Source organism: Copadichromis virginalis, linkage group LG17, assembly GCF_057382275.1.
Source record: "Copadichromis virginalis isolate Kocher_CV1m ecotype Utaka linkage group LG17, C_Virginalis_male_GT1.1, whole genome shotgun sequence".
Lineage (NCBI taxonomy): Eukaryota > Metazoa > Chordata > Actinopteri > Cichliformes > Cichlidae > Copadichromis > Copadichromis virginalis.
Window position 1 is genome coordinate 31427341 of NC_140634.1, and position 18306 is coordinate 31445646.

The window sequence follows — 18306 nt, forward strand, 5'->3', positions numbered from 1 at the left end:
GCCCCTGCAAGGTTACCGCTGCTTCACCGAGAGGGCTGACAAATGAACATAGAAGGCAAACATCTGAGTATTTCCTCCCACTAGCACTTGCCCCATCTTGCACAATTTATTAGCGAATGATGGAGCGGACCATTTACTGTGGTGCTAATCTTCCTTTGTTTACTGTCTGCAGTTTTCTCATAGGGAAATGAAAGCTTAGGGAATACATAGCAGACTGTGGTCATTTGTCATTCTGTAATGCAAAGCTATAGTGAGTCATATAAATATTGTATGAGCTGTAATATTCTGATATGTTCTTAAATAAATGAGGGAGACAACGAGTAGTAGATTTGATATATTTCTGGTGACAACTCAAACTAGTTTTCTTTTCTTTTTGTACATAACAGTTTAAAAGTGGCCCAAACAATCTTATAAACTAATACTGGAAAATCAAAACTATGTCAGTGTGTGTTGTAATATATCTACCAAGCTACATGCACAATTTCTAACACAGCATAATGTAGAAACTACTATAGAACAATCTGCAAAGCAAATTCAAGGCATTTCTTTGTGACCAGTTTCTGACCGTACTCTAAAACACATTCATAAGAAGTTGGTCTCTCATTTTAGCTCTAAAATAACCACATATCAGCTCCATAAATTGGTATCAGAATTCTTTATGATGTACACCTTGCTAGTACCAGGTTGGAACCCCTTTTGCCTTCAGAGATGCCCGTGCAGGACAGCATGTGCAAATTGTAGCCTCAGTTTCCTATTCTTAGGTGACGGATGCGGCCTCCTGGTGCAGGTCGAAGCAGTCTATCCGTTCTCCTCAGACATCAACAAGGCATTTTCACATAGAGAACAGGTTAACAATCATTTGAGCCACGGTAATGAGTCTTTGAGCGCATTCTGTATTCTTTAATGTACAGCTTCATTTGGTTTGTCTTAAAAAAAGAACTTCTTCATTTTAAAGATTTCATTTGTCTTACAACATCGACTATTATAAACTGACAAGCTGCCGTTATAGAAAGGAGGGGGAAAAAACCCATACAACATAAACAGAAAGAAATACTTCAAATTTCAATAGGTGTCTTATGATTAGTGTAATTTCTGCTATAAAAAACATTCTACATTCATCTGTCATTTTTATCATAAGGCACTATAACAATGATATGCTACACAAGGATTATTAACAACTAAAAGGTGCTTTAAAGGTCACAAAAAGTGTGGTACAGTTCTTCATGAATCAGCAGGTTTACCTCTTTTTAAATAAAACATCTCATTCATTTTGTGGTATCAGAAACATAAATTTGAGAACATGAATCCAACTAATGCAAACATTAGGGCAAATAGCTGGAGAGAGATTTCCAAATATATAACAAACAACCAAAAAAAGTCTATCCTTTTAAAAAAAAAGAGTTTCAGTGTTGTTTCCAATGTTTGGTTGTAGCATGACAAAAAACCCCAACAAAACAAAAACAACAGCAATAAAAAAAAAAACCAAACAGTCGCTACATACAGATGAGATGAGATTTATGAATCCACGGCTGAGTTTCATCAGGAGCTCAAAGCTCTTTTTGTCCTTGCATTGACGAAATCGTATTTCTTGAACCCCCGCTGTTGAAAAAGTGTAGGTTAGCGTGCTGTATTTCAGACGTTCAAAAAACATAATGTATGTCTTCTCGCTGCACCGAACTAAAAACTTAAATATCAAAAAGTTATTTAACGAACTGAATGATGCAAATGTGCAGTTTAGTGCTGTGGAATACTACAAATTTTGATATCGATCTGATACTAATAAATATAGGGGCAGTATTGCCGATATCAATACAGACAGCGATACTTTTAATCTATAATGGTGGCTTATATAAGAGAGAGCAGTGCGGCATGAGTTATGAGATGAGTCATGACCAATTTGCCAATTCTGAACACACTAAAAATACTACATGTTTTACTTTTCTCAATAATTAGTTAATAGAAACATTTCAGCGTGTTCAAGCTAGTGCATGTCTGACCTATATTTTTCACTTGGCTACGTACTTAACATAGAAACAAAGTATCAGTCCTGTCATGCTAGTATTGATCTGATACCAATATCAGCTTTGGTATCGATACTATGGATATTTAGATCAATCCTCTGAAAGACACAGCTGAATAATGTAACATGCAGCAATGTATCAATAACTAGCAGCTCAGTTCTTTGTTTAAATTAAACAACTTAAAGAGGAAAAGAAGCCATTTCAACCCTCTAAGCCTAAAACACATTTTTAAGTGCTGAGACATCAACTTAAAGTGCTCATAATGAAGTGTAAAGACATGAAGAAAATCATGTGCAACATGATATGATAGGATGCGATGTGTGCAGGAACTCACTTTCTTGAGGGTCTCATGGACTTCATTGTTTTTCCATATTACGTGCAGCAGAAGGCACGCTGCCTTTTGCATACGACTGGGTCTGTAACGAGGAGAAGGAAAAGGTAAAAATAATACATGCTGTTTTTCTGAACCGTGAGTACTTTTACTTTTTATGCTTATGGTGAACTTTGGATTGACTCCAAAAGTGAAGCAATCCTCATAGATTCCTTTGCTAAAATTACACAATTTATATATTATATTATTGAATTATATTTTGGGCTCTGTACTTAACTTCCACCTTCATAACAACTAACCTTCACAACCATGCCTGTTTGGATTTTGTCAAGACTCTAAAATAAATCGAGGGGCAGCATTAATTGCTTCCTGTCTTCTTGGCATCACTTCAGACAAAATTGAATGTGCTTGTTGTGTGTGTGCCCCTTTTCCACGCTTTTTAAAAACTTCCAGTTGCATGAATTCTGGGCTTTACCTTTTCCCGCTAGTACGATTCTAGCATTTGTTAGTATGTTAATTAGGCATGTGGAATGTGGCATGCACCCATACAACCTACGAAAGCAGTTCCCTCATAACTTTGCGCTAGCCTGTTCATAACTTTGCATGGCTATAGCATTTATTCACATCAGTTTTTTAATTATTCACTTTTATCTGAAGTACCGAGACTCTGAAGAAGTTACTTTATGTTATTGCTACTTAAAGGAACTAAATACAATGGATTAGGTAAATAATGACATAAAAATAAACTAAACAAAATAATGGCACATATATCATTATCTTGCATTGAACATACAACTTCTCATGTCTTGTATCTGAGTGGTTTAGTAATGTAACTAACCCTTTGTCTGTCTTGCTGATGTTGATGATCTTTGGGATGCCGCGGTTTTCGATTATTGCGTCGGCATTCTTCGCATCACTCAGGCACAGGCAAGTCAGGATTTCACATAAAGAAATCGTCACCTCACTAGTCTGGTTGACGTCGGTGCTGTCAAAGGGCAGCATTTTCACCATCTCTGACAACACCTGGTTTGCTTTAGGAGTAAAACAAGTCATGTAAAAGAGCCGTTCAAAAGTGCGGTTTGTGGTCGTGGTGGAACGATAATGGGAAAAGCTTAGAGGAGACATCAAAAGTTACCAATGGCAGGACGAAGTTGATCGTAGCGTGAGATGTTTTTGATTAGAGATACAGCAGGTATCTTTAGATTACTACTTTCACCGTTTAAAATTTCCTTAATCTTCTCAAGACCATTTTCCCGCTGAACAATGATAACGGCGATGCCTCTGTTTATCTGCAGACCACAGAAAAAACATTTTAAATATGTCTTACATGTATGACTTTAAAATACATATACATGTAAATATAAATGTGCTAAACAATACTAATGCATAATGATCAGGTGGCCAAAACAAAAGCTGTTAAATCTGTTAAGCTGTCAAACAGTATTCCAGATTAATCTACCCTTCATTTGACTCATACATACATCTAATAAAGTGCCAGAGATACAGTAGACACACTTGCCTCTTTTCTGCTTACACATCGAACCTATAATTAGATTAAGAGCTGAAGTCCTTCCCATCTTACCTCGTGTTTTCCAGCTGTGATGTTCTGCAGAGCACCAATGGCAGCCTCCTTGATGGTGTCATTTGTACTGCAGGCCATCAGTGATATGTACATCCGCACAGTGATCGTGTCCCACAGCCACTCTATGCCATGGGGGTTGGGGTTGGGCTCGGGCTCCAGCAGGGGGTGCTGATGCACTGCATACTGAGAAGAAGGAGTTTACGAGACAGACTCCAGGTATGTGGGTCCAGTCGGTTCAAATTTACAACAAGAGGTGGCTAACCGTGTTAGCAATTGATTTTATTCAGTATGGACATCTAAAGACTGGTGGTGCATCCATTTTTCCACATTTTCATATTGGAAGTTTAACTTCCTGGCAACAGTTTTAGTGCAAAAGACATACTTATACAGCTTTAGGAAACCAAATCCACGCATCCAGATTTAATTCTTGTAGGAGGCAGAATAACAATCACTGTTAGAGCATCATATTGAAGCCCATAGTTTTCAAAAACTATGCAGTCAGTAGTTACAACTTCTCATTACAGCAAATACCTAACCAACCAGTCACATGGCAGCAACCCTGTATATTTAGGCATATAGACATAGTTTAAATGATGTGCTGAAGTTCAAATTGAGCTTAGGAATGAAAAAGATAGATGATTTAAATGTCTTTGAATGAGCACAGTTGTAGCTGCCAAACTGGGCTGGTCTGACTACTTCAGCAATTACTGATCTTCTAGGATTTTCCCACACAACCATAGTTTACAGAGAATGGACCAAAATAGAAAAACAATATCCAGTGAGCGGCAGTTCTCGAGGCTAAAATGCCTTGTTGAGCCAGGACTTGTTGATCTCAGAGGAGAATGGACAGACTGCTTCCAGCTGATGGAAAGGCAAAAGTAATTTTTTTTTGTAAATTTTAAATAACCGCTCATTACAGCTTAGGGTGCAGAAGAGCATCTCTGAAAACGCAGCATGTTGAATCTGTTGGCTGCAGAAGCCCACACTCCTGTCAGATAGGAACAGGAAACTAAAACTACATTTCACATAGGCTCATTAAGATTGGACAACAAAAGCCTGGAATAATGTTGTCTGGTCTGATGAGTCTGAATTCAACTCAGATTATAGTGTAAGAAATTGGCGCAAGAAACATCTACACTCTCTTGTATAAAAGGTTCAGGCTGCTGGTGGTGAATGTTTCCTGACACACCTCAGATCTCTTAGTAACAACTGAGCATTTTTTAAATGCCAACATAGACAAAAGGTTAAAGAGGCTTAGTGTTATTTAAGATAACACTAAGTGTTTCCTTAAATAAGGACCAGACACATGTTTTGATTTAGTAATTTTTTATCTGATCAGCAGCCATTAACCCAGTTATTTCCACATTAATGTAGGATTCAGAGCACATAAAAGCTGCCTGAGAGTTCAGAGGTCTTATAAAGACTTCTATAACTGTGTAACTGCTACTCATAAGCTGGACCTTGTATGGCATTTTTACTCTGACTTGTTTTGTTTTTGCTTTGTTCTGATGTTAAATGTGATTTTGTACCACTAACAGCATGTCTTCGTGGCCAGGTTTCCCTTGGAAAAGAGATGTTAATCTCAAGGGACTTCCTAACTAAATAAAGGCTCATTAAAAAATGTCAGCAAATATCAACAAGAATTTAACTGATAGCTCAGGATGTGTGTGTTTTAAGCCGCTTTAGCTTGTCTACCAGATGTAAAATTGCAATCCACCTCCTCACCACTTCCCCCTTTAATGCTGCATTTGACTTCATTAATGTCATGTCCATTGTCACTGATGACTGCTTTGTTGCTACACACATGCAACTGCACGGAGGTGTCAGACCAGAACCGTAGCATCAAATAAAATTACTGCAGATGGAAAAAACAATCATCTTTTGAGAATTGTGCTTCTGATTGTCATGCTATGTAGAGCTATGGCTAACTTACATAGATAATAGCATAACAGCAGCAACACTGGCGCACCTGGTAAAGCAGTAATGTATAATGCATGATTTGTTTGGATGTTTCTCACCACCAATATAATACAAGAGAAAGCTAAATGAGCATGTTCTAGTAAAGATGATTAAAGATGTTCTCTCACACTCGGATATTAAACCATAAGAACGTCTTTTGTGTTGTCAGGGTCCATTAATGTGTAAAGAGATTACCTCTGTGATCTTGGCACTGCGATAAGAAAAACAGCCCAAAGTCTTTGGCTGCGAATCCAAGTCTTGGCGAGACTCTGTGAGAACCTGGTCGTTTTTCTTCGGAAGCTCTGACTCAATCTGATAAGACAGGTTGTGCAGGATACAGACGCAGTTCTCCGTGCTCTTCAGAGTAGATTGAGATGTAGATGAAGAAAGAAAGTAAAAATTGTCTGGCAAACAATTTAATAACATATGGGGACACAACAGAAACATAGAAGGGAATTCTAAGAATTCAGGCAAAGTTTACATCTGTTTGAAAGTTGTGGAGCTGAAGTCCTTCCCAAGAGAGCATCCGGCAGTGACAGGAAGTACCGGCCATGAAGATAGAAGACAACGTTCCTTTAAACTGTGTTAAAAGTCATTGTGGTTTTGATTTGACGTGTGTATACATTCTGTCTGTGACGTATGAAGGGGCGTCGTTAATTCAAACCCTGATGCTATAAAAATCTGTGTATGCTTTGATTAAGTCGAAGATTAATTCCTGTCTGCATACAGAATGGTCTTCCCACGCGTGTATTCATTAAAATCAATTGTTTGACCAAGATCATCTGGACCTGGTTGTTTGTACTCTCCTTCCTCAATTATGTGAACCTTAACAAAGTACAAGTAAAAATCATTTGTGAACATGTAACAAAAGTGTTGTAAATCAAAGCAGTTTGCCGTGACGCAGACACAGTGAGGACAAATGTTTTCACTTCACCTTGTCATCCATCTTACGGTTAGCTACGGTTCCCCGGATGTAGTAGATCAAAGAATCGATGAGATTGTCACAATTCCTCATTGCTTCCCTGACATATCGGCCTGCGGAACTCAGATTTCTAGAAACAAAAATGTGCCAATTAGATAAGCCCATTTTAACAAAGTCAAAAGTGCTATAAAATATTTTTCTGTCATCCACACAATTGTGCAAATTAATGGATGCACTATTTTGGACATCTTTCCGATGCCCGTGGCAATCACAGAAAAATTATATCACAGACTAGTAAGACTAGCCTGTTCTTATGCAGCCCAACCAACAGAGGGAAATAAATATGAAAATTAACATTCAGAATCCCCACAAGAGGCTCTTTGTGCAGCCATGGGGAACTCCCTTATTTCATCCACTGGGTGCTCAAAAGGCTTTAGAACATGATAAGGAGAACTCGATAACACTGGGTCAGAGAGGACTGAATGATTTCAGTTCAGCAAAGCCGGGGAAAGAGAGAACTCGATGAATAATTGAGTCTTTCACTCTTTTCATCTGGCTATAGTTGCCAGGGGAGCAGTGGCTCTTATATCTCCTGCTTTGCAAACAGAGAGATGATGTGTGTCTAAATAAGTCCAAAGCAGAAGTACGAGGCATAATCTCAGACCCCAGTAGATAAACTGTGGTTTGACATAATCACATGATAGTAAAGAAACTGTATAAAAATGGATGGTAGTTACTCTCTTGCTTATTATAATTTTAGTGACTAGGCAGTTCCAGACACTTTCACAGAGCTGCTAGATGAACCCCAGATGTTTCTTAAATCAACCATCATATGGTTCTTCTGCCCTTTGCACGCTCCTTCAAATTCTTGTACTGTTCACCTTTCTCCATCGGGGTCTCTACACATACCCCTCTAATCTACACCAATGAGAAAATTGACAATAGCATTAGTTCAGGTAGACCAGAGAGCCAAGCCTAGTGTCCTATCCTGGTAGATCAGCAGTCTACTTTGTCTGATGGATCAGCTGATACTCTTTGTTTAGGTTGCTTTTGCATCTTCAGTCATTTCCATCCCACATTGTAAACAAACAGTAAAAAACAGAAAATGTGCTGGTAATTTTCTGCTAATGCATTACCTATTTTGCTTGTTTGTTTCGCACAGAAATTAATTTTCATATATGGTGAAATGGAAAAAACACTGCATAATGGAAAAAACCACAACAACCTCTTCCAACCACCAGTTTCTGACTTAGTCACTGTCATCTTAGTTGTCACTGATACCCAGGGTCAGTGCCAAAGCTTATAGAGCAGATGGAGAAATAACTTTTATCTGAAGACATTTGGCTCAGTTTACTTTTAGATTTCATGAAGATTGAAGCCAAAAGTACATTGATACTGTTAAATGAGCACAGGTACCCTTGCACTCACATATGCTATATACAAAAGACAAATATATATATATATATATATATGCAATAGCTTACTGGCAATGTGAGAGTTTAGCCAGATCCAAAAAAAAGCTGGAAAGCATTTTAAAAACACAATGTAACTATGGGCAGATCTAACAAACACAAGCCCCTGGGGTTACTAAACAATACTACACCAGGTTTTCCATTTATGCCGATCCATCTGGAGGCCCCAGATCAAATCTATGTCACACAGTACATAGACTGGTTTCGGTCATTATGCAAATGGAGGAGTTTAAATTACATCGTATATATAAGATTGGGGAAACCTGCAGTCAGCTGAGATTGAAGAAGTCACTTGGATGAGTGACAAAACGTTTCTCCCACAAAACGCTTCGTCCAGATGAACAGAATCGACTTTTGGAGGGTCACACAGTATAAATCCCTGGAGTTTGAGGATGTAGGTGATAAATTCAGAAGCAGAAGAACTTTTTGTCCTTCAGAAATTAAATGCTATGATCCCAAACAATATCTTCTGATCTGCTGAAATCTTCGACCTCTTCTGTTTATAATCAGCAGATTAAGTGACACCTACAGTAGTTTTTGGTTTATCCCAATGAAAAACATCCCAGCAAGTACAGTTTTTTCGCAGCTAACAAAAGAGAACCTACCGCAGGCAGCCGGTGGCATTGATGAAAGTTTCATCATCCACTAGCAGTTCATCTTTCGGATTCTCGCCTTCAAAAATGCCAGAACTGGGAACAAGAACGGAGCGGCTGAGAGTGGATAAGGCATGATGTGGAAAAGCCTCCTTCAACATGTCATGAGAGGAGAGGTTCCACAAAAGACCTGTGGGAGAGATTGAGATTTAGTTTTTTGCAAGGAGATAAATCACAAAAATATAAATAAGCTAGTGCTGCATTGCATATATGAGTCTCAGAGCATGATTTCATATGTATCAAAGGCAATGTTTATTTAAAGCGAGCAAAACCAGTTTTGACGAGAGCTTGAAATTTGCAAACCTAATCAGATTAAAATTAGGACATGTAGTGTGTTTAAACACAAACTAACCCGTAAGATGCCGCCTGGTCTCCTTATCGCGGCTGCTATTCAGTACAGTAGGAATCAAAGACAAGCCTGCGTTTTCCTTAACATTAAGCTTATTTCTATCGTTCTCATAAACAGCATTACGCAGCGCCCCGGCAGTGGCACGCTGCACTTCTTCGCTGTCATTGTTAAGTAGAAACATGAGCTTCTCAATCCCGTTCACATGGCAAATCTGGAGAAAATAGAGAAAGCAAGAATGGACCAACGATTGACGAATTCATGTATCAGGATTTATAATCGCTCTGCATCCTTAACACATAAAATACCTGTGATTAAACATACCTTGCCTCTAGCAATGGCACTCTTGAAACATTCATTTTGTATGAAACTGGTTGCACAGATCAGTTTTTCCTCTTCATTCTGGGTCAAAAGCTGCACAGCCTTCTCCATTGTCATCCTCGGAGACTTGCTTACTGACATCCTGTGTGAAAATCCACAAATGTTTCAAAATGTAGATTATCAATACAGGATCATATTGAAATAATGAATGTACAGAACAAAGGTCTTACAGTTTTGTGACATTCTGCACGTGCATCTGCTTAATGGGTAACTGCGTTGCTGCCCGCCTGCCAGCATCCGTCTCCACACTGCTGACAGAGGGCGGGTATGAGTTCACTCTAAGGGATTTATAGTGGCCCCTTTCCCTCTTCTGTTTTAGCCCGAACATGCTATCCTTAGGCTGGATAGAACTAAACACGGTGTCACCATTTCTTCTCTGCATTTTTTCTGTGAAAGTTGGTTTCACAGTACTTTGTCTGTAAGTCCACTTAGAACCATATTCTCCATTTTTCCGAAATGCAGCATTTGCAGGTACAGATTGCAATCCTAAGGTCTGTCTAAACGTCCTTTGCTGGACGTTCCCTCGTGCAGGTGTGTATGCACATCTCTGTGTGCTATGAGGTAAATCTGAAAAAACATGGTGGTGAAAGGAAGCTGACTTTGCCAAGTGAGTGCCAACTTTGGGTGAATGACTTGATACAGAGGGGGTGGGCATCCCAGAATAAGTACTGCATTTAAAGTGCCTATGAGGTTGCTCTGGGCTTGACTGAGGGGACACTTCCAGCCTCCTGGATGGTTTGCGGTCATGGTCGCCAGAGAAGGAGTGACTGGAGAAGGACGATCTATTTACCTGTGAGAAGGAAAAACAAAAACAGCTTTAATGCACTGGCCTGGTTACCCTGCTCTTTCACTGTATGGGACTTTGTACTTCCATTTATATACTTGGATGTCATTATAGTCAGAAATACACAGCACAGCAACTACTTGTGCAAAAGGTCATTATGATGTCTTGGTAACCCCACCCCAATGCTTTATCACTGTGCACGAGTGAACAGAACAAACTTCAGCACAAAGAAATACTGATGCGGTTTAAAATATATGACTTATTCCTTTAATGCGTTATTGTCAGAAACAGCTCCATATGTTGTCTATAAAGAGAAACATTATAGTTCACAATTAAAATCTATAGTAACTGCCTATTTACGCAAGCTGCTGCTACTTGTTTTTCTTTATAATAGGTTGAGAATACAGAAGTCACTACCCATAGACTTTAAACAAGACATAAGGATGTTCATAGACTCTTGGATTCATTTATTATTTTAATTTGTTTGTTTGTTTGTTTGTTTGTTTGTTTGTTTGTTTGTTTGTTTGTTTGTTTAATTTTAGCTCAGCTTTTTAAATTGTATGAGTGACAAAGTTGGTATTTGGGGTATGGCCTCGATGACTCACAGTGTCACTCATCAGCTAGGATTTATCTCACTGAACTGGAACTCTGATGTTAGAGTCACACAAGACTCACAAACTAGTACAAGTATAATCGAGACTTTACATTCAGAGTTCAGCTAGAAACTTACAGATCTGAAACAGAAATTTTAAAATTCCTCCACAAATCATGACGTCCATCTGTGACATGACAATCAAACAATTCAACTGGTCTTCTTTTGCTAGTTTCCAAGTCTTTTTAATACCCTGAGCCATAATGCGGTTTATGTGACAAGTAATATGTTTTGATGTGCAGTTAATTAAACTAATAGTCTGTTCAGGAAGTCTGTGCTCCAGTTCTGGTGAGTAAAATGCTAATATTTTATTTGCATGACACTTAGCATTGGTGTGTAACGTAGCACTTGCTCTTGTTCAAATACACTCACTTTTGGCTCCAACAACCAAAGATGCCGATGGCTGTAACGCTTAATGCTTGTCAACAACTGGGCACGTCCATGTTTTTATACATAATCTATCCTTTTACCCTTCTTTTACTTTCTAAGGCAAAAAGAGCTTTTTATTTTTTCAGTATTAAATTGCTTTTTTTTCCCTTCAAGCATCCACGCACATAAAGTAAACACTGTTGCATAACAGATAAGATACGAAAAGAATACAATGATTTATTATTCAACAGACTTGGGTTCTGTGAGCATGCATAAAGCAGCAGCAGGATACCACAGAGAACCATTTGCCTGTATTCAAATTATGGAGTACAATATTTAAAGTGCAGTACAGTATGAGGCCACAAGTTCAAGTAGTTTGTCCTTTTATAATCATTCTGTACAGGGACGACTAAAGCAAGCATGCTGAGCTGAATGCGCTTAATATCTGTGGAGGAATCTGCATACTTCAGATCTGTATTAGCTCTAAAAAAACAGAAGCGAGATGAATATTCTAGTGATCGATTAGGATGACAAATGTCCCCAAAATGTTTGGGTGCATGTGGCGGTGCATAAGAATAAATAAAGGAGAGTCTTACCTTCGTGTTCGTTAAAAGTCCATCTGCATCATTTAAGCTCGCTGTTTCATATTTCTGTGAACAGACACCACCTGAAACAAGTCAAAGAGGTTTGGTTAGTCCGTATGATAATTCCCGCCATGCCTGTTAGTGTTCTCATATCTGGATCGTGATTCCGACTCTGGTTTCCTCAGCTTTGAAAGGACAGTGCACACTCACGGTGCACAGCAGACATCTGTGCAACCTGCAAAATAAATGGCATCTAATTTAAAAAGAAGATGGAAGAGAGATGGCAAAGCAGTGAGATTAAATGGATCGGACATTAAATGCTATCTGTTAAATAATGTTTCATGACACATTAGGCACATTTGTATTATGTATCATTGAAAAAGTCCTTGAACTCTGAGCAGGTGTAACATCTGGTTTCCAGTTGGTGACTATCACAGCAGTAGAGCATGATTCACTTATCATTATCAGTGACCACTTGTGCCCTGTGCATGGGATTATTGTGATTCTGGGAGAGAAAATTCCTAGACATATTATTACAATGCAGCAGATATGTCAGCAGTACAGTGTACATTTTAGGACATCGTCAGGTCTCAGGAAAAAAGTCGTAAGGTATCAGGAAAAAAGTCGGGTCTCAGGTCTCAGACATTGAGACCCGACGTTTTTCCTGAGAACTGAGACCTTGCATTTTTTTTGTCTGAGACCTGACAACTTTTTTCCTGAGAACTGAGACCTAACATTTTTTTGTCTGATACCTGGCGACTTTTTTTCCCGAGAACTGAGACCTGACAACTTTTTTCCTGAGACCTGACGATGTCCTAAAATGTACACCGACTTATTATAGGTTTGTATTTTCTAATTAGTTTGGTTTTTGTTTTTAATTTGGTTTAGTTCAAGTTGGGATGGATTTTCTTGTTTAGTTTAGTTTTTAATTGTTGGAAAATGTTTAGTTTTAGTTGGGTTTTTTCGTTAAGTATTATAAGGGAACATTTTAAAAGCAGTTGACTCTCAGTCTTCTAGACATTCGGAGTAATAGTAACTTTGAAATAATAATGTGAAAATTCTGAGCATATTTTAATGATGAATAAATGTGTGAATTTTACCTTCCACAATACTTAGTTAAAATGCACACACAGACACACACTTTTCATGTATTTTGAAAGTTGTTTTTTGGAGAGCTGGAATGTCAATGTGCCTGTCTCTAAATCACTTTGGATAAACTTCTGTTGTTTAAATATTTTCTAGTCTATAAATAAAATAAACAAGACAGCAGACACAAAACAGTTCAGAGATTTTCCTTTTTTTAAAAAACAAACAAACATGTAATCCATCCATCTTTTTCTTCTTATCAAATTCAGGGTTGTGGTGGTGCTCACCCTGAACCCATCACCAGGCTATCACAGGGCGCATACACAGAGACAACCATTCAGTCACATTAACGCCTGCAGCAAATTTAGAATTGCCTGTTAACCTAACATGAATGTCTTTGGACCGTGGGAACACCTAACACAGCCACAGGGAGAACACACAAACTCGAGAAGAAAGGACTCGGCCGGCCGGTGAATCCAAACCCAGGACCTTTTTGCAGTGAGTTGACAGTGCATTATAACAACGAAATATTTTAGGGAGAAGAAGTCACAAAATAAATAATGCAAATAATAAAAAGTCTTGTAATCCCCTTTAATAGCACTCTGCAATCTGTAAAGACTTGAGGGGAAGCCAGTAAAAAAATTCTTTCATTTTTATTTACAGGGTAGTGTTGACTCATGTGGTTAACCATCCGTCTAAACACACCTAACAAACCTTTTAATAGTCAGTGATGCTTCATAAATTCAACCAAACCTGTCCAGATACAGGCAATATTACTTTTAATTTTTTATAGTTGTCAAAATTGAATAGAAGACCTCTTTATTTTTGGCTACCAATACTTAATAAATAAGGTCATCAGTGGATGACATAGTAAAATTAGGTTCTGGCAGTTATCACTTTTAGGGAACTGCAGAAACCTGTTAGACAAGAGGATTAACTAGGAAGTGTGCATTCCACTTACAGAAATGTCTGTGTTTACACTAACTAGACTTCTAGTAAGCTCCCCTTAATGCAGAGCACAGCCTCAGGACAGACAAAGCAGGGTCTGGCAAAGGAAAGGGGTTTCATAGTTTACTTTAGGGGTTTCCAGCTTGGACCCTTTTGAAAGGGTAACATAGCCACCAGGGTGGGAAAGGAGGAAAAACTCTGTACTTCTATTATTATTATTCATATTAATATTGTTTGTGGTTATTATTATTCAGTAAAACAGTTGATAGTTCACTAATCTACCTGTACATGTCCCTGACATCCAGTGCTTTAAGTGGGCCGGTACGCGCCGGTACTCAGTACCGCCACTTCTAAATATAGCTCTTGAGAGTACCGCCACCTCTCCATGCGCCCAGAACGTGCTTTTAGCGTACCGGTACTCTCATTTGCACATCTGTTATAATCGTTTGGCTGCGCTGCCGCTTTTCAGAGCGCCCTTCACAAGCACGCTTCCTAATTCGTCCCACCGAGAGCAGAGACTACATTACCCATACACCAATGTGTTTTACAAGTGAAAAGCGCATGCGTCGCTTTTGCCGATGTCATGTCAACAACTCAACGTGGTCCGGAGAGGGTGTGTAAAACGCGCAAACAGCTGCTCGGTTAAAATACAAAAACAATGAACACTTAATATGCTCTCCTGGCTTCAGACTCTGAGTAGTAAAAGAACAAGGTCAGAATCAGAGGACTCGCTGGCTGACACCCCACCGAGCCAGAATGATATCGCTGCAGGTCAGACGCAAGCTAATGAAAGCTGCACCAGTGCCTCAGCCGCGGACGACGGCACTTTTGGCGACGACGAGGACGAGAATGACACCATTTCTACCGATGACAACAGCCGCGTTAGCGAGCATGAGTGGCCAGAATGTTGGTCCCAAGCACAAGTCCGGTATTTCTCCACAAATTACAAGTGGCTGATCAGCAGAAATCAAAAGTTGGGTTGTAGTGTGTGTAGTCAAGTTTGTGCTCGCGTGGACATGCAGCAAGGGCAGAGAGTGTCGCAGGAGTGGAGTGGGTGCTTAATCTCGTCATTTGGAAGGGACAAGGCTGCACAACAAAACTCACTACGAAAGAAAATAAAAGAGCACAGAGACTCAATTTATCACAAGAAAGCAGTTGAAATAAAAGAGAAGGCAACACAAAATACAATGCAAAAACACATTGAAGATATGAGAAAGGCTGACTACGCTTCAACTTGCAATGTGTTTAGAACAGCTTATAAGATTGGCAAGCATGGGCGTCCTTTTACAGACATGCCAATAGATGTCCAGTTGCAAGTCTTAAATGGTGTCAAGATGGGCAGAGTTTTGCACTCTAATAACTCATGTGCAAATATACTGGATCACATTGCAGCTGAAATGAAAAAGAAGGTAGTCAATGACATAGTGATGAATGAAAGAAAATTGTGTGTGCTCATTGATGAATCCACTACAATAAGTGGAAAGTCTGTGCTTGTCGTGTGCCTGCGGTCAGCCATTTCCAATGAAAATCCAGACACAATATTTTTTGAACTGATTGAGCTGCAGGGGACCACAGCAAAGGACATCACTGAAGCACTGTTAGGATGTCTTCATAATAATGGCTTTGACCCTCACTACCTACAGGAACATTTGTTGGCATTTGCTTGTGATGGAGCCTCAGTGATGCTTGGGAGGAAAGCAGGAGTTGCTGCACAGCTTTGTTCCAAATTCCCTTACCTGTTTGTCTGGCATTGTTCCAATCACAGACTGGAACTGGCAGTTTGTGATGTTTTGAAGGAGGTAGGAGGAATCAACCACTTTAAAATATTCTTAGATCAGCTTTACTCCCTCTACCATGCATCACCAAAAAACCAAAGGGAGTTAACCGAGAGTGCTCACAATGTTGGACAACGTCTCCTTGTGATAGGCCGTGTTTTATCAGTGCGTTGGGTTGCTTCAAGTGAGAGAACAGTGAAAGCAGTATGGGAGAACTACCAAGCTCTGCAGGTACACTTTACAAGTGCTGCTGCTGATACCAGCAGGGACTCAAGAGAGAGAGCAAAATACAAAGGACTCAATGATGTTCTCACTACTGTTTCTTTTGTGGTCAATCTTGGCATCATGTATGACGCTCTCACAGAACTCAGTGACCTCTCAAGAATGCTCCAGAGACGGGACATGACTTTGGATCAAGCCGACAGGCAGCTGGACCGACAAATCCGGGTGTTTGAGTCAATGGTATCCACACCTGGTCCCTACACACAAACTGCCATTGAAGCTGAAAAGGAGAAAATCTTCAGAAATGTATGCCTGCATGAAAATCAGAGGGTTATAAAAATCAACCATGGCCAATTTTTCCGTAGCCTGGCTGAAAATGTTAAGTGTAGGATGACTCCAACAACTTCCTCCCATGTCAGTAAAACCTCATCTGAAAAGACAGATAGTCACCTCCTCTCAGACATCAAGGTCCTCCAGTCTGACTCCTGGCCTGCATCTCTAGATATTCAATATGGGGATGCAGCGGTCAGACGTTTATGTCAGAGATTCAGAGTTGGGGAGAGGGAAAGTGTCCTAGGATTTAGGGAGTATAAAGACCTTAAAGCTTCCAAGACACCAGCAGCCCTGAAGCCGCTTCTTACAGCTGTCCACACCATTGCAGTATCAACAAGTGAATGCGAGCGAGCTTTCAGCTCAATGAATGATACTTTGACAGATAAAAGAAACTCTCTCGACATCAAAAGGCTTTCAAATATGATTTTCCTGAAATGCAACGGACCACCCTTGGATCAGTTTAACGCACAAACATATGTGCAGACATGGCTGGCACTAGGGAGGAGAAGTGCAGCATCCACAAACTGCGAAGCCCAAAGTGAAAGGAAAGTGGAGCCCAAAACATGCTGGAGCCTTTTCTAGGTAAAATGATTTGTACAGTATTTCTCATTTTTCATTTGGTGTACTGTGATTGTATTTTGCTGAATCTGCTTTTGTATATTTTTCAGGGGTAAAGAAATTAACCATCTTCAAGACTCAAGATTATATTCTACTGTTCTATGGTTATTATGTTTGGGTTGCTTCAAGTGAGAGAACAGTGAAAGTAGTATGGGAGAACTACCAAGCTCTGCAGGTACACTTTACAAGTGCTGCTGCTGATACCAGCAGGGACTCAAGAGAGAGAGCAAAATACAAATTAGTTTATAATTTATTTTATGTACATTTTGTTAAAAAAAAATTCAATACCTTTTTGCACATTTTATTTATGTTCAGTAGCTCTTTCTAGCTCAAGCAAATCCACAAACTAATAAAATGATTTATTATTTTGTATAAGGTTGTCTGTTGACTGTTGTATATAAAACCCATTCAATATAGTTGTTGTTACCTCAGGGGAGGCGGAAAAAAAATAGAGTACCGGCACCTCTTTTGGGCCACTTAAAGCACTGCTGACATCCTAAAGTTTAAATATTAGATTTGGAAAGTGGGAGGAAGTTATTTTTGCTACCACTCTCATTCACTTCATTCATTAGTACTACTTCATTAGCTTGGCTTACAGTGCACCCGGTTTCTCCCAAATGCGTCAAAGTATGATGCTGATTCGTTTTCAAAATGAACATTACCATTTGACTGAGTCTTTTTAGACTTCCTGGACATTGTGAGCTGAACCTGCCGGTGAACCCGCTGATTCCGGTCCTCATCGGGCTGCGTTGAGGATCGCAGATAGGCCGGCAAAGCCAGGCTGGTGTCATCCAGCACAGAGGAGTCGTGCGCAGGTAACGCCGACTTAAAAAACGGATCGTCCATTGTGAACAACAAATGAGAGCAAAAGAAAAAAAAAAAACTCGCCAAGAGTCGAGAGGTCAGTTTTTCCTTTTAACCATATAGATAGGGATCCTGGAATAATAGTCGACGCTGCTTTGTTTCTCCCACTTTCCCTCAGCTAGGTACAGCCAGGAGGGCGGGGCTAAAGGCGCACCTGAGGTGTCAGGTGTCACCACGAGGACACGTCAGGTAACAATGTGTGAATGTAGCTGTGTGCTTTAATTATTTACTATTTATTTCCCTGCAGACTTTTTTTTTTTTTAAAGTTTAACGGCCGTTTTGAAATTGTGAACTAAATTACTCAACACCAATCAACATTTTTAAAGATTCAGCTAACACTACTTGGGAAAACTGATATATTTGTCCAGCAAAAGTTTTGCCTATGTACACCACCATGATGGATT

The 18306-nt window shown here is 39.5% G+C and overlaps 1 protein-coding gene and 1 pseudogene across 1 annotated transcript; one reads left to right on the forward strand and one right to left on the reverse strand.

Moving 5' to 3' along the window:
- Positions 1-321: 321 nt before the first annotated feature.
- On the reverse strand, positions 322-18029 carry pkp2 (plakophilin 2). Its single transcript, XM_085436694.1, has 13 exons — positions 17701-18029; positions 12069-12139; positions 9838-10457; positions 9611-9749; positions 9293-9500; positions 8893-9070; positions 6828-6945; positions 6089-6250; positions 3935-4117; positions 3488-3641; positions 3191-3383; positions 2356-2437; positions 322-1599 (listed from the first exon to the last, which is right to left on the reverse strand). Exons 1-13 carry the CDS (start codon positions 17882-17884, stop codon positions 1540-1542), a joined length of 2352 nt encoding a protein of 783 aa, XP_085292820.1. The 5' UTR covers positions 17885-18029; the 3' UTR covers positions 322-1539.
- Positions 14669-17030, forward strand: LOC146689710 (E3 SUMO-protein ligase KIAA1586-like; annotated as a pseudogene).
- Positions 18030-18306: the final 277 nt, after the last annotated feature.

What these genes read in the sequence shown, in the direction of transcription:
- pkp2 (XM_085436694.1), bottom strand. Translation starts at nt 17,884, where the DNA reads ATGGACGATCCGTTTTTTAAGTCGGCGTTACCTGCGCACGACTCCTCT. An exon ending in TAAAAAGACTCAGTCAAATG is followed by an intron (nt 12,140 to 17,700) that starts GTAATGTTCATT and finishes GACTTGTTTCAG; the next exon opens with GTGGTGTCTGTTCACAGAAA. An exon ending in GTGCCATTGCTAGAGGCAAG is followed by an intron (nt 9,501 to 9,610) that starts GTATGTTTAATC and finishes TATTTTCTCCAG; the next exon opens with ATTTGCCATGTGAACGGGAT.